The sequence below is a fragment of the Caretta caretta genome, chromosome 9, assembly GCF_965140235.1.
Source record: "Caretta caretta isolate rCarCar2 chromosome 9, rCarCar1.hap1, whole genome shotgun sequence".
Taxonomy (NCBI): domain Eukaryota; kingdom Metazoa; phylum Chordata; order Testudines; family Cheloniidae; genus Caretta; species Caretta caretta.
This window is the reverse complement of record NC_134214.1, coordinates 83285344-83300500: the sequence shown is the minus strand read 5'-3', so window position 1 is coordinate 83300500 and position 15157 is coordinate 83285344. Positions and strand designations below refer to the sequence as shown.

The 15157-nt window shown below is 38.8% G+C and overlaps 1 protein-coding gene across 6 annotated transcripts in view; it reads left to right on the top strand.

The window, feature by feature from the left end:
* The window catches only part of ATRX (ATRX chromatin remodeler), a 139870-nt gene that overhangs the window by 82919 nt on the left and 41794 nt on the right, over positions 1 to 15157 (top strand). For all 6 annotated transcript variants that reach the window (XM_048865450.2, XM_048865447.2, XM_048865446.2 and 3 more), the window contains 6 exons: positions 747 to 884; positions 1580 to 1755; positions 3413 to 3530; positions 8669 to 8799; positions 9138 to 9226; positions 9410 to 9582. In XM_048865450.2, the coding sequence (XP_048721407.2) occupies positions 747 to 884; positions 1580 to 1755; positions 3413 to 3530; positions 8669 to 8799; positions 9138 to 9226; positions 9410 to 9582 (825 nt within the window). The remainder of the gene's footprint in view (positions 1 to 746; positions 885 to 1579; positions 1756 to 3412; positions 3531 to 8668; positions 8800 to 9137; positions 9227 to 9409; positions 9583 to 15157) is intronic.

Sequence of the window (15157 nt, the reverse complement as noted above, 5' to 3'; positions counted from 1 at the left end):
GGAACTTTGAGCTGGGCCTTTGATATTATTTAACATCAAATAAAATTTGTCTTTTACCAGTGGGCAAATCAAGTTTACCACTTGGATAACTCATCAGGCTTTCAGCTCTATCTGTTGTCAAGTAGGATATTGAATACTGCTCTGTTGTCTTCATACAGAAAGTTGCTGTTGGACTTTGGTTCTCTTTATAACTTCTTATCAGTCACCAATAGATGGCAGTGTAATGTGACTTTAAAAATGTGTGCTTATGAAACTTGACAGGGAAAACGTGCATTACTAATATACATTTTACAGTGTGGTTGTAGCCGTGTTGATTCCAGGATATTAGAGAAACAAGGTGGGTGAGATAATATCTTTTATTGGACCAACTTCTATTGGTGAGAGAGACAAGCTTTTGAGCTACCCAGAGCTCTTCCTTAGGTTCAATAAAACATATTCCCTCACTCATCTTGTCTCTATAGTGTGCGTTTAGACGTTTTTAATAGGAATGTACTGTAAAACGTTTTGCTTAATTCTACCCACTAATACATTGTGCACTATGTTATGTATCTTGGAAGAATCAACTACTGTGAATGCATTTGCAAGCCAAGGGTATGGGCTTTAATGCCCTTAATCTAGAGAGCTTTATTTAAAAACAGCATATGGTTGCCTGTTAATAGAGCAAAGTCAGACTCTTGTAGACACGAGCGTCCTCGTGGTTACAGAAAATAAAGTTAATTGCATTAGACATCTTGATTTTCTTCTAGGCCCTGACTTTGTTATTTGTGATGAAGGGCACATATTAAAAAATGAAGCTTCTGCTGTTTCTAAAGCTATGAATTCTATACGATCCAGGAGGAGAATAATTCTTACAGGAACACCCCTGCAGAATAATCTTATAGAATGTAAGTAAATGCTTCTATAGTCAGTGCAGAAAACATTTCCTTCAATACATTTCTGCCAGTATAGTAATATATTATTATAAATATATTTAGTTTTGAAGTAGGAGAAAATAATCTGTTCCTGGTGGTACCAGACCACACCTTACAGCTAGTAGAATAATTTTCATTACTTTTTAGTTTACCTTCTGGATAAATGTATTGGAGATGTTTTAGCTATGTAAACTGCTTTAGAAATCTGATGCTTACATACTAAGTCACTCTTGGAAGTCTAGTTAATTTAGAATGAAATCCCCCGGTAATGCGTGCCTCTACTGACTGCCATAATTTTGTTTTCAACTATTACAAAACCTACTATAAATATAATTTTTCTATATCATTGCTTCCCTGCATGTTTAAGCTCACAGGCAGTACGACATTCCAAGTAAGTCTTACATCAATGCATCAGATCAACATTTATGCCAATTTTTCAAAAATGGTTAATACCGTCTGAAAATCAAAGTACATAGGTACCTAAATATGGATGGTAGATGTTTAACTTTAAGGACTCACTTGGGAAAATTTTGGCCTTACATTACCTTGCTTAACAGAAAAGAGTTTATGAAAGGTGTACACACACCCATTCTCTGCTTTCCTTAAAACAAACTTTTCCATAGGAACTATTTAATTTTAAAGAACTGGAGTTGATCTTTCTCTTCCAGATCACTGCATGGTTAATTTTATCAAGGAAAATTTGCTTGGGTCAATTAAGGAATTCAGAAATCGGTTTATAAATCCAATCCAGAATGGTCAGTGTGCAGACTCCACCATGGTAGATGTTAGAGTAATGAAGAAGCGTGCCCACATACTGTATGAGATGCTAGCTGGATGTGTTCAGGTATGGAAATACTTTACCTTCACATTAACTCAATCAACTTAATATTATAGTAGTCTATTTTCCTTTGAATTAAAAAAATGTTATGGTCTGGGTCCTCTAAATTTGCATCTACAATTGCTACATACGTAGTCCAGTAATTTCGTTATCATTTTGACTCAATGTATAGTTTTCTTAAGTAGTTTGAATTGTAAATAATTCAGAAATTCCATATAAACAGAAAATCTTGTAAAAGCTTCACAGTCTTTACAAACCCTGTCAGTGCATCTTAGGCAGGACACGCACAACTTGGAGAATTGTTTTCCTGACTTACTGGACCAGTAATCTATATTATCAGATAGGATATCAGTACTTCAGTTTTGAAATATTCTGAATTTAAACTTAAAAACCAGCCTGCCTTTTACTGTTTCCTAAAATGTATGGTAAGATGGTGGTCCATGGAGAACTGTCTAACTGTTGAAGCTGGCTCTCCTGTTTCCATTTGAGAGAATCAAAACAGATGGAAGAGGAGGAAGGGGGGATGAAGACTGATTTCCTTTTTTTAAAAGGACGAAACACCTGTTGCCTGAAAGACACCTAAAAATACATAAATCCTTCCCCAATATTACTTTTTCATGTTTAGGCAGTTGCTATCATTGCCACAGAGATGTTATAAATGATTATGAAGGGGTGTGATGGTGAGTCATGTGGTCATAAATAGGGAAGGGAGCTGGACCATCAGGCAGTGTCTCTATTTAAAGAAATAATAATAATAAAAAATTAAAATGGTCCACACTGGAAATTTTTTTTGGTATCTCCTGCACCAATACATCTGAAAATGGAAAGCCACTTGAAGATACACAGTAGCAAGAGGGGCCTTACCCAGCTCAAGCTAAATATACAGTAGTACAGTACTGGAGAACAAGCCATTCCCACTGAGCTGTCCTGCTCATATCAGAAAGAAGGAAGGCAGCAACTATGAAAATCTTAATTAATATACAAATAACTTAATATTTAAGCATTATTAGATGTCCTAAACTAGTCCCTGGGTCCAACAAATTTCTCTTGGTTTGCCACAAAGGGAGTAGCCCTGTGACAAACCGTGGGGAGTTTTGTCAGCCCCCAAACTGTCAACACCCACCATTTGGAGGGTGAGGAGGCAGATGAAGAGTAGCAGAGACTGTAGGCAAGTGAATGAGGAAAGGGATTAGAAATAGCATTGCCAAACAAGCATTCAAAAATCATGAATCACACCCACCCTCCAAAATCATGAGTGGCTTTCCTGTGGAGTCACATTCATTGTCCATAATACAAACACTGTCATTTGGGGCTCGTTCACCCAGACCTGAAGAAGGTAACTATGCTGAAGAGAAGCAGTCACTGGAAACAACTATTGAAATTGCATTTGACACAGCAGAGATGTAAAATGTGTGCATAGAGGAGATATGTGTAGTGTGCAACCAGCTGCACTAGATTAAATGGTCCTGTGCAGATGGGCTGGTATAATTTGGCTTTCATTGTGTATTATAGTTTTTTCTCTGTGGTTAGAAAACATCCTAGAGGTGGCTTTTGTGGTACAATTGGTCTCTTAAGGTGCCACAGGTTTTTAAACTCTGAGTAAGAATCCACTTGCTTTATACACACTTATCTGTTTGACTAACATCCTTTTGTAAATTAACAGAGGAAAGATTACACAGCATTAACGAAGTTCCTGCCACCAAAATATGAATATGTTTTAGCAGTTAGAATGACATCTATTCAGTGTAAGCTGTATCAGTACTACTTGGATCACTTGACAGGTAGGTAACTAAAGTACACTTAGGTAATGTGATTGATCATCATTTAATCAGTTTTTTTTAATGTTTTCATAACACGCTATAAATGGTCCCTTTTGGTTTGCTGTAGAAATCCACTTTGGCGCAGATGGTTACATATAACTAAATATTTACTGAAGAATACGAATACTTACATTTCTTGTTTGTGGTTCATTACTCCTTTCCTTTCTCTTCCTCCCCAAAAATATAATTTAAGTAATTCATACATTATGTGGATTAATTGCTGGTACTCTTTAAGCAAACCCGTTATTTCAAGCGGACTTTGGATTATTACACAAGTCTTTTACATCTGGGGACCCACATTTGTTTCAAGAGGAAATTAGTTGATTTGATCACATCCTAGACCTGGTTTGTCCTCAGAATCTTTCAGCGTGCCTTTGTTCTGAGGGCAGTACTGGTTAATCTTTCACGTTACTCGTTTGCAAGCGTGATATGGAGTTGCCCCCTCCGTCTCATTCCACATCCCACTGGTCTGGTAGTGAAAAGACTTAAGTTTGTCATTAGATTTCCGTGATGTCTCAGGACCAGTTTGCCTTTCTAATTTTTAACTTCCTTAGCATTTTAGAAGAAGCAAGGCCATACACAAACTTGTTGAATTTAAAAAATCTTACAGCTTGAACAAAGGCATGTTCAAATGCTGAGAACTGCTGTGCTCTTGACTCTAAAACGTTGGTGGTTTTCCTGGGGCTTGCAGTTCAGCATCTTGCAAAACCTGCCAGTGTCAGCAGCACTTCTAAAGTGATAGTGTTGTATTTACCATCAATAATGGTAACTCAAGAAGCTAGCAAAGGCCTTATGCACTCAGTGGCACAATTGGACCAAATTCCACAGCAGCAGCTCTAAAGTTCTACAGCAACTATCCCTAAACTCTGTAGCAACACTAATTTATTCTATGATAATGAAATATTCTTCATGTTAAATTCTGTGGTTGCAGAATACATGGGGTCATGATGATGATACAATCATATTTTTATCTAATGAATAACCTAGCATACATTTGCTTTTTAGAACTGTTACTAAATTAGTCCATCATGCAAATGTGTACTAACTTAATCTTTTTAGCATTAGATAGACTGAAGTATGTGGCACAGTTTAAATTGATTGTATATAGCTGCTGCAGTGACTGTTCATGGTTTGTTTTGCTGTTGCAGTTACCCTCCCAAGTTTAATTCAAGAAAAGGATGATAAAAGATTAATTGCATTTTGTATCAAACTGTGATTTACAGCAGATGTTCAACTTGGATATGATATTCAGAGTGTTGTCTTACTTGCTTGGATTATAGCTGGGTGTAGTTTGTGGTGTCTTAGCTAAATTGCCAGCTAGGTTTTCTTTTTCAAACTTTGTGTGGGCTGTTTCCTTTATTTCAGTTAAGATGCTAATCTAACCAGTCACCCGGAACCAGTGTTGGTAATTTCATTTATAAAAATTGCAGGTCTAAAAACCAAAAGCTCTTTTTCAGGTTTTGTTTGTTTTGTTTTGTTTTTTTTAATAAGGAGTAAAACCTTTATTTAAACACCCCCCCCCCACCTGAGTGTGTTTCAAAGCAGAACACATACAGTGTTTTAATAGTCTTGTAGAGCTCATCACTAATCAACCCTATAACTTAGTCTATTCTGTATTAACAAATTTATTTGGGCATAAGCTTTCGTGGGCTAAAACCCACTTCATCAGATGCATGGAATGAAAAATACAGTCAGCAGTATATATATTACAGCACATGAAAAGATGGGAGTTGCCTTACCAAGTAGGGGGTCAGCATCATCAAGGATCTACAACCTATCCTGAAGGACGATCCCTCACTCTCGCAGACCTGGGGAGACGGGCCAGTCCTCACTTACAGACAGCTCCCCAACCTGAAGCAAATACTCACCAGCAACTACACACCACACAACAAAAACACTAACCAAGGAACCAATCCCTGCAACAAACCCCGTTGCCAACTCTTTCTGCATAGCTATTCAAGGGACACCATCATAGCCACATCAGCCACACCATCGGGGGCTCATTCACCTGCATATCTACCAATGTGATATATGCCAACAATGCGCCTCTGCCATGTACATTGGCCAAACCAGACAATCTCTGCAAAAAAGAATAAATGGACACAAATCAGACACCAAGAATTGTAATATTCAAAAATCAGTAGAGAACACTTCAGTCTCCCTGGATACTCAATAACAGACTTAAAAGTGGCAATTCTTCAACAAAAAAAACTTGAAAAACAGACTTCAATGAGAAACTGCAGAACTGGAATGAATTTGCAAACTGGACACCATCAAATTAGGCCTGAATAAAGACTGGGAGTGGATGGGTTACTACAAAAAGTAATTTTCCCTCTGCTGATACTCACACCTTGTCAACTGTTTTTGGTCAACATCCACCTTGATTGCATTGGCCTCATTAGCACTACAAAAGTAATTTTCCCTCTGATATTCACCCCTTCTTGTCAACTGTTGAGAATAGGCCACTTCCACCTTAATTGAATTGGCCTCGTTAACACTGGCCCCCCACTTGGTAAAGCAACTCCCATCTTTTCATGTGCTGTAATATATATATACTGTTTACTGTATTTTTCACTCCATGCATCTGATGAAGTGGGTTTTAGCCCACGAAAGCTTATGCCCAAATAAATCTGTTAGACTCTAAGGTGCCACAAGGACTCCATTGTTTTTGCTGAAACAGAATAACATGGCTACCACTCTGAAACCTCTATTCAGTATTGGCTCTCACCTATATAAATGCACTGAAGAAAAATATATTTGTATTCTGTTCATTACTACAACATTCCAAATGCATATCCTCCTAAAGTTATCCGTGTGCTTAAAAATAAGTGAACTGTAAGTTTCATTGAAACAGCTCAGTAGGTGAAAACACACTGCTTCCTCAGAACAACTATTTTTTATCAAAGCAATAGAAGTAGTTTTGTGAAGTCTTCAAAACTTTTGCTGGCTTCTTATACGTGTGTGTTTGTCTGCTGAAATTTTTAGGCTTTCTGGTATAAACTGTGTTTTACCTACCATGCTACAAACCAACATACCCTTAAAAATAGTATCGCCTGGGGCACATACTGACTGAAAAATTAGCCCAGTGTGACTAATCTTTTAGTGCTGTTACTTTGTTCTTATTCTGTGCTGCCACTGAAGAATTCCCTATTCGTTTACTGGACAGCAGTTGCTTGCACACCTTTTACTTTGTAGCTGATAGAAGGCAAACAGACTGATCCAGTGCCCGCTGAAGTCAATAGAAAGGTTCTCATGTACTTTAATGGGCTTTGAGTCTCTCACACCCCAGGGATGTACAATGTTCTGTGATAAGTCATTAGTTTTTTTTTTATTGAGACTAAATCTCCCCAACTTACTCAAGGACTGACAGTGTCACAAATATGTCTAGATCTTGAGTCTTCCTTGTTAATATCCATCCATATTGCTATCTTCTAAGCCATTTGACTGGTCCCTAAGTTAAGTGCCACTTTCTGCATTTGGTATTGCAGCAGTTTCAACTAAGCAAAGTACCTTCTGATTTGTATTAGTTAAATATCTGAAAAATGAATCCTACTACTGAGGCTGAAGTTCCAGTAGAAGAAATTTCTCTTTACCCGCAAATACAAATAAAAATAAAAAGTTCAGTGTTTTATCGAAGTACTTTCAGATGTGGTACAAGTTGCCACTAGAATACATAATCTTAGAAAGTTAGTCTTTACTCCAAATATGAAAATAGTTTTTCTACTTTTCATTAATGTAGAAAATATTCTATCATCTGTAATAATTTTTTTAATTGCATGAGAGATTTTAGAGGAGGTGGTCTCTTCTCTGTTTCTGTATCATGGAGTTAGGGCATCTGAACTTAGCACTTTTGTAGGGACCCTTCCAAATCCATAAGAGCCATCCCAGCTACCACAGTGTTATTTTTACCTTTTATTAGGAACATAAAGGAATAATTATTACATGGAGCTAACTGTAGAGTAACTCTTTATAATGTGGCAAAAAGCAGCTTGCTATCATACTTTCCCTTATGCCTTCATTTTACTACAGTCTTCTTTCTATAGCCTGTTGACTGAAATTCTTGAATAAGCTTTTTAGCCTGGTTCACCCACAGGCATTTATTTTTGTGATTCAGAAAATGTATGATTTTTCCAGTTATTTTGTTTAAACAGGCTTCACTGTACAGATAAGTCAGTTTCAAAAACTTCAAGTTGACATTGTTTCTTTGTCAACCCTTTAGGCTTGTGGTGCCCAACCTTATTACACAAGAGGGCCACATAAACCTAAGCACAAATTTGTGAGAGCCAACAGATTCTGGTTTGTATGTATTTAGATAGGTTGTTTCTATGTACAGTATTGTCTATTTAAAAACAAATAAAGAAATCCAGTGCATAAAACGTGCATCAGCATTACAGAAAACAGGAAAAAAACAGCAAAGAGCACACAAAATGATGTAAACCTGATGACAAAACGCTAATGAATCATCTGTTAGTATATTGTGTTGAAGCAGGCCGCAAGCCTTATGAAATGCTCTGGTGGGCCGTGGGTTGGATACCCCTGCTTTAGGCTATTAAAAATAAAATAATTTTTTTAATCCAGTCGTTCACTACAAATGCTGTTCACTTTTTGCAGCAAATTCAGCTTAGTCAATGAAAATAGACAAGGTATTAACACCTTCTGGCTGTTTTACATTAGCACAGTTTTAAAGTTACAAAATATGCAAGGAAATAGTTACATTAAACAATGATCTGAATTAACTGAAAATTTACAAAATCATAACATTTATATTAATCTTAGGTTTTATAAATAATTGCTTGAATAAACCTGAGTGCCCCTTCGCTGGGATTTATATGAATTCCCATTGAGGAGAGAATGCACTCCTCTGTTAAAATGTTATCATGTAACTCATCAAGAAAAAGACAGAAATCTAGTTTTGACTGTTTTAACTAGAAAAGAATCCTGTAACTAGGTAACTTGACCTCTCTAAAAGAGAAATTACAATGTGAGATGTGCACCTGGAGAGAACACTCTATACTAAACAAATGTGTTGTTCAAAGGGGGAACAGTATTTGGCAAACTTAATTCAAGCTTTCATTCTATAATCTGAACTTTATTGTCAGGTGTAGGTAGTAGCAGTGAAGGTGGAAGAGGCAAAGCTGGAGCGAAGCTCTTCCAGGACTTCCAGATGTTAAGCAGAATCTGGACTCACCCTTGGTGTTTGCAGCTGGACTATATTAGTAAAGAAAATAAGGTAAATTAGATATATCAAAATACATACTTCTGCTTCTATTGAAAGCTTTCCAAATAAGACATGACAAATGCTAGGTAGATTTTTGGCAAATTAATGGAAATCTCTGTTGCTGTGGGGCACAGAGATTTTGCCAGCCATTTCACTTATGGCCACTCCCCCCTCTCCCCCCCGGAAATTTTGTCGTCATTAAAACATTTTGAAATGTTGATCTTTCACTGAACTCTTGGTTTGTTTAAATGAAGAATAAACAGATGTTTAAGTGTTTTAATAGAGGCTTCAGTCTAGATGATGGTACTTAATAAAATCTGTGTTCTAAGAATATTAATTTTGTTTTTCAGGGCTACTTTGATGAAGACAGTTTGGATGAGTTCATAGCTTCAGATTCAGATGAAACTTCAATGAGTTTAAGCTCTGATGATTATGCTAAGTAAATTGAGCTTTTCTGTGTGAAACATACGTGCTTAACTTAAATTCTGTTAGATTTCTTTTCTTTTAAAGTTACAAAAATTTAAGCAATATTTGTGGGGTTTTTTGTTTTTTTACTGTTACAGCTGTTGGCTCTCTCACCTGCAGATTTTTAAATAGTGAACATACAATGTTATGTTTCTAGGAAAAAAAAATCCAAGGGGAAGAAAGCGAAGAAAGAGAGTAGCTCAAGTGGAAGTGGAAGTGATAATGATGTTGAAGTGATTAAAGTCTGGAATTCAAGATCTCGTGGGGGTGGAGAAGGAAATACAGAGGAACTTGCAAACAACCCTCCATCGGCTGTAAAGTCAGACGAAAGTGAGTGTAATGCACAAGTAAACTGGGATATGATGCTGCATCATGTTGAAAAAGGTGATCGTGACAAGGCTGGGAATTAGTGCAGTCCATGCTTATACTATGCCTGGTTACAACTGATGAGTCCTCAGTTCAATAAAGCCATTCTCCCCACCAATTCCCCTCCCCACAAAACAAACCCTAATATAGATATACTTTTAGAAAACAAAGGGAGAATCAGCCTAAGGGTGAGTTTGTGTTGTGACAGAGCAACTAACTATTGTTTTTCTTTTATTTTTGAGCAAAATACCCTGCAAGCCTGCTTCAGGTGACACAAACCAACAGTTTCATTCTTGTAAAACTTAAGGTCGATTTGGAGTAGAATTCAGAGGTGAACAGTGCTGCTGGATGATAGATAAATGTGTTACATGGAGTGATGGAGTGACCTGGGACATGATCTTGGATCGTGTCCCAGGTCTTGTCTGAAAGGATGGGGTTCAGTAACAGAAGGGATGAAGACTGCCTTCCTTTGTGTCTCCATTTCTCTTCCCACACAGGATCTTGCTGATTTCTTCCAAGAAAAAGTTGATAAAATACAATGTGACCTTCTCCTTCCGCTAGGCTTGCCTTCCCTTCTCTTCTTTTCCTATAGTTCTACCCTCCTCCTCTCTCAAAGACATAGATGTTTCTCATCTACTGTCCTCCTCTAATTCCCCAGTGACCCCATGTCCTCCCATCTCCTGCTCACCTACCCTCCTTCTCATCCATTTCCTTACTCTTCTCCGATACTCTGACTCTCCTCTGTTTTTTTTTCCTCACAATTCAAGCATACTTCAGTTTATCTCATCTTAAAAAACAACGCCACACCTTTGATCCATTTGCCTCTCCAACTACTGCCCCCTCTCCTTTCTTCCTTTCATCTGAGTTCTTGAATGTGCTGTCTACTGTCAGTCTCTGGGGTTCTTCTCCAGTCTACTTTCTGACCCTTGCACTCCACTGAAACCACTCTTGCCAAAGTCTCTCTAACGACCTCTTTCCAGCCAGAGCTCTGCACTAATACTCCATCCTTGTCCTCCTTGAGCTGTCAGCTGATTTTGACACTATTGACCATGTTCTTCTTGAAATCTTATCTTCCCTTGGCTTCTGTGACTCTGTCCTTTCATAGTTCTCCTCCTTCTCTGATTGCTCCTTCAGCATGTCCTTTGGAAAATTCTCCTCACCCCCACCGCCCTCCCAGTTTTTTGTGATGTTCCACAGGGCTCTGTCCTTGTTCGCCTTCTCTTCTCCCTCTACACCTTATTTCTCCTAGATCTACCTCTACTCCAGATCTGCCTCGTTATGTCAAAACTAAAATCTCAGCCTCTCTGACATGGATGTCTTTCCGCTGAAGCTCAACAGAGCTCTTAATCAGAACTCCTCCTCCAAGTCCTCCCCACTAACTCCTTTCTCATTCACTTTCACTTAGATTTGACCTCTAGTTTCTCACATCCAAGCTGTATCTAAATCTTGCACATTCTCTCTGCATAACATCTCTAAGGTGTGGCCTTTCCTCTCCATCCACACAATTAAACTAATCCAGGCTGCCTCATCTCACATCTTGATTTCTGCAACATCCTTTTCTGTGGCAGTGATAAATGTAATCTTGCCCTTCTCATATCCATTCAAAATGCTATTGTAAAGATATTTTTCCTAGCCCATCACTTTGACCATGTCCCCCATCTTTGCATTCCTCCACTAGCTCTCTTTATGCTTTTGCATCAAACATAAGCTACTTGTCTTCTCTTTCAAGGCTCTTCACAACCTATCCTCACCCTACGTATCCTTACTCATTCACTACTGAGATGTCAACTCCTGCTTTCAGTCAGCCCATGCTGCCAGCCTCCATCACCCACTTGTTAAATTTTCAAACAAGGACCTTTTATACATCCTCCCATGTTTGGGAGGACCTCCCTGTAAACATCTTCAACGCCTACTTCTTCACACGCCTTCAAAACCCTGCTTAAACGCTCCTTTGCCATGGGTACAAAATGACGGTTAGGCTGCTGCTGTGTTGAAACCACTGTCTAGCATGCTGACCAATATTGTCTCATTGTTTCTTTGTACTCCTCTGTCTGTCCCTCTGTTGTCTTATACTTTGATTGTAAGCTCTTTGGGGCAGGGACCACCCTTTTCTTCTGTTTGTTCAGCACTTAGCACAAATGGGGTCCTGGTCCAATAAATAAATAATAAACAATAACATTTCCCCTTCACCATATTCAGATCATCTCCTGCAATTTGAGGTTATAGACCACCTTTTCTCCCACTAGGCAGTGGACCTATTTCAGTGGGTCTCCAGTGTAAACTGAAACTCACTTTAGTTTGACCTTCTGGCCTGCATGGGGGTGTGTGTGTGTGTGTGTGTGTATTTTTGAGGGGCAGGCACTCTTTCCGTGACCTGGTAGGACATTGATTTGTCTCTTGTTCTTGACCATATATACCATGGGTGGGCAAACTACAGCCCGCAGGCCAGATCCAGCCTGGTAGCTGCATGATGCAGCTCGGCCCCGCTCTGGCGCTCCCACCAGGGCGCTGGGTCAGGGACTGCACCACGTGGCACGGCCCCACTCCGGCCAGGGCGTAAGGTCAGGGCCGGCACCACGTGGCTCAGCCCCGCTCCGGCCGAGGCGCTGGGTCGGGGGCCGCAACACGTGGCTCGGCCCCGCTCCGGCCGGGGCGCTGGGTCGGGGGCCGCAACGCGTTTGAGGTAAGCACCGCTTGAAGCCTGCACCCCTGAGTCTCTCCCCTGCCCCAGCCCTGATCCCCTTCCCGCTCTCCAAACCCCTCGATCCCAGCCCAGAGTACCCTCCTGCACTCCAAATCTCTCATCCCCAGCCAGAACCTGCACCCTTTCCTGCACCCCTGCCCCAGCCCTGTTGCCCCTCGTGCCCTCCGAACCCCCCCAGTCCCAGCCCAAAGCATCCTCCTATACCCCAAACTTTTCAGCCCCATCGCGCACCACTACACTGCCCTGCACCCCAACCCCAATTTTGTGAGCGTACATGGCCCGCCATACAATTTCTATTCCCTGATGTGACCCTCGGGCCAAAAAGTTTGCCCACCCCTGGTCTATACAATGGCTCTTTCATACACTTATGCCAATTTCAGTTTTATTTAACCTTTTAAATAAAATTCATATAGCAGCAGTACAACTAAAAGTTGTGTGATAATACTTTCAAAAAAGGAAATTTCTAGTTGAGGCATGCACAGCCTGCATCCTTTACATGCTGCATTGTCAGGTATTAACACCAAACAATGTCACTAACATGACTTAAACAGTCACACCAGCCTACATTAGGGACAGAATTCAGCATTCATTTAAAAGTATGCTTAAAAAAATATGTGCAAAGAAATTTTCAAATGAGAGTTCTTTTGCAGGTTAATTCCTTCCTCTGCACTGAAAGAGGTATTTGCAGAAATGTTGAGGATGACTATTCTGTCATGATGAAGTTGCCTTTCAGCTAGTTTGCTATATGTGGTCTTAAAAGTTGAATGTTTTGAATTAATAGTAAGATAATAGGAGAAAAATATTTTGTATAAGTAAATACCTCAGTAAGATCAAAGTTTTTAAGTGAAAGAAGGTTTGTATTGTAATTCTAATAAATCAATATTTATCACACTAACGCAAAGGAGATTAAAGGCAGAAACATACAACTCCATAAAATGAATTTAGGTAACATAAATAAAGTCAGCTCCTGATTCCTGTCTACATTTCAGGATCAAATGATGAGATTGCAAATAAGCCTACATGTATATTTGAATTCAAAAGTGTTTCACAATAGATAAAGAGAATACTTATACCCTGGAAGGAGAGCATGCTGTATTTCAAATAGTTCACAACCAGGTGTTGTTGAATGACAAATCTAGAGCTAAACAAATGTTGCTTGTTTTGTTGGGTATTCAGTTATTTTGGCATAGAAATACAGTGAGATACAGACTTTCCTAATTCTCTCTAGCTTGTCAGGTTTACCACTTTTAATCTTCTACATTTTTAGGTGGAGTGACTCGGATATAAAGTATCACTTGCTTGAAGTTTGACTGAAGTCAGCTTATTAGGGTATAGAAGTGGCAAGTTAACTAAAAGTTTTATGTAAATAGCAGATTAGACAGCTGTTTATGATCTCAAGTCAATAATATTATATAGACTTAAATTAGGAATACATTTACATTCCAAAACAAAATGTAAACTCTTTGGGGAGAGACTCTGTGTGTACTTGTACGGTGCCTAGTACAAAGGATCTTTCATGATGAAGGCCTCTGAGTATTACCTCAGTCTGGATTTTTAATAATCATATGAAAATTGTCTCCTCCTTTGCTTTTTTTGTTAAACTACTAAATATTAGAATCCCTTTTGTAGGCAAATGTGGATGACACCATTAACAGGAATGTGTTTAAAAAAATAATGGTGTTTTGCACTTAATGTTAACTATTGCAAAAGAAATAAATCCAAAACTCTAGTTTTGATGGTACTTCCTGTATATTTTGCCTTTTGCAAAGAGTTTTTTTTGTTTGTTTTTTTTTAAAGTCTCATCACTGAGATAATTTAAATCTATTTTCCCAGACCCCTAACCCCTAAATGCAAAAAAAAAAAAAAAAAAATGTATTGTTGGGAACAATCCTGCATAGCTCTGGTTTGATGAACTAGATAACCCCAAGGCCCAAGTACAGTGCCCTTTCTAAGGGTTGTAGACATTTGCTTGGAATTTAAGATCAGTATTTTAAAAGCAGTTATATCATTCTTGTAAAATCTGTGATTGAGTTTTAGGAAGCAAATATTAGTTGTGGGTGAAGAAGTTGAATGCTAATTTAGGAAAATGGAAGGTGACAGGACTGTGTGTTAAAACAGTACGTAACACAGAAAAAGTGTGTGGCAGATAGTGACCCTTTAAGGATAACACACTAGTCTCTGAATTTTTTCTTTAATTCCATACCACTAACTGGCAGGACCTTTGGTTGAAGGGATAAGCCTTCTATATCGTAGAACATAAGAATGGCCATAACTGGGTGAGACCAAATGTCCATCTAGACCAGTATCCTGTTTTTTGACAGTGGCCAATGACAGGTCCCCAGAGGAAATGAACGGAACAGGTAATCACCAAGTGATCCATCCCATCACTCATTCCCAGCCTCCAGTAAACAGAGGCTAGGGACACCATTCCTGTCCATCCTGGCTAATAGCCATTGATGGACCTATTCTCCATGAACTTAGGATTTTCTTTTTTCTTCGAAAAAAGTAGATGTTATAGTCTTGGCCTTCACAACATCATCTGGCAAGGAGTTCCACAGGTTGACTGTGTGTTGTGTGAAAAAATACTTCCTTTTGTTTGTTTTAACCCTGCTGCCTATTAATTTGATTTGGTGACCTGTAGTTCTTGTGTTATGAGAAGGAGTAAAGAACACTTCCTTATTTACTGTCTCCACACCAGTCGTGATTTTATAGACCTCTATCCTATCTCCACTTAGTCATCTCTTTACCAAACTGAAAAGTCTCAGTCTTATTAATCTGTCCTCATTCCATACCCCTAGTCATTTTTGTTGCCCTTTTCTGAAACTTTTCCAATTC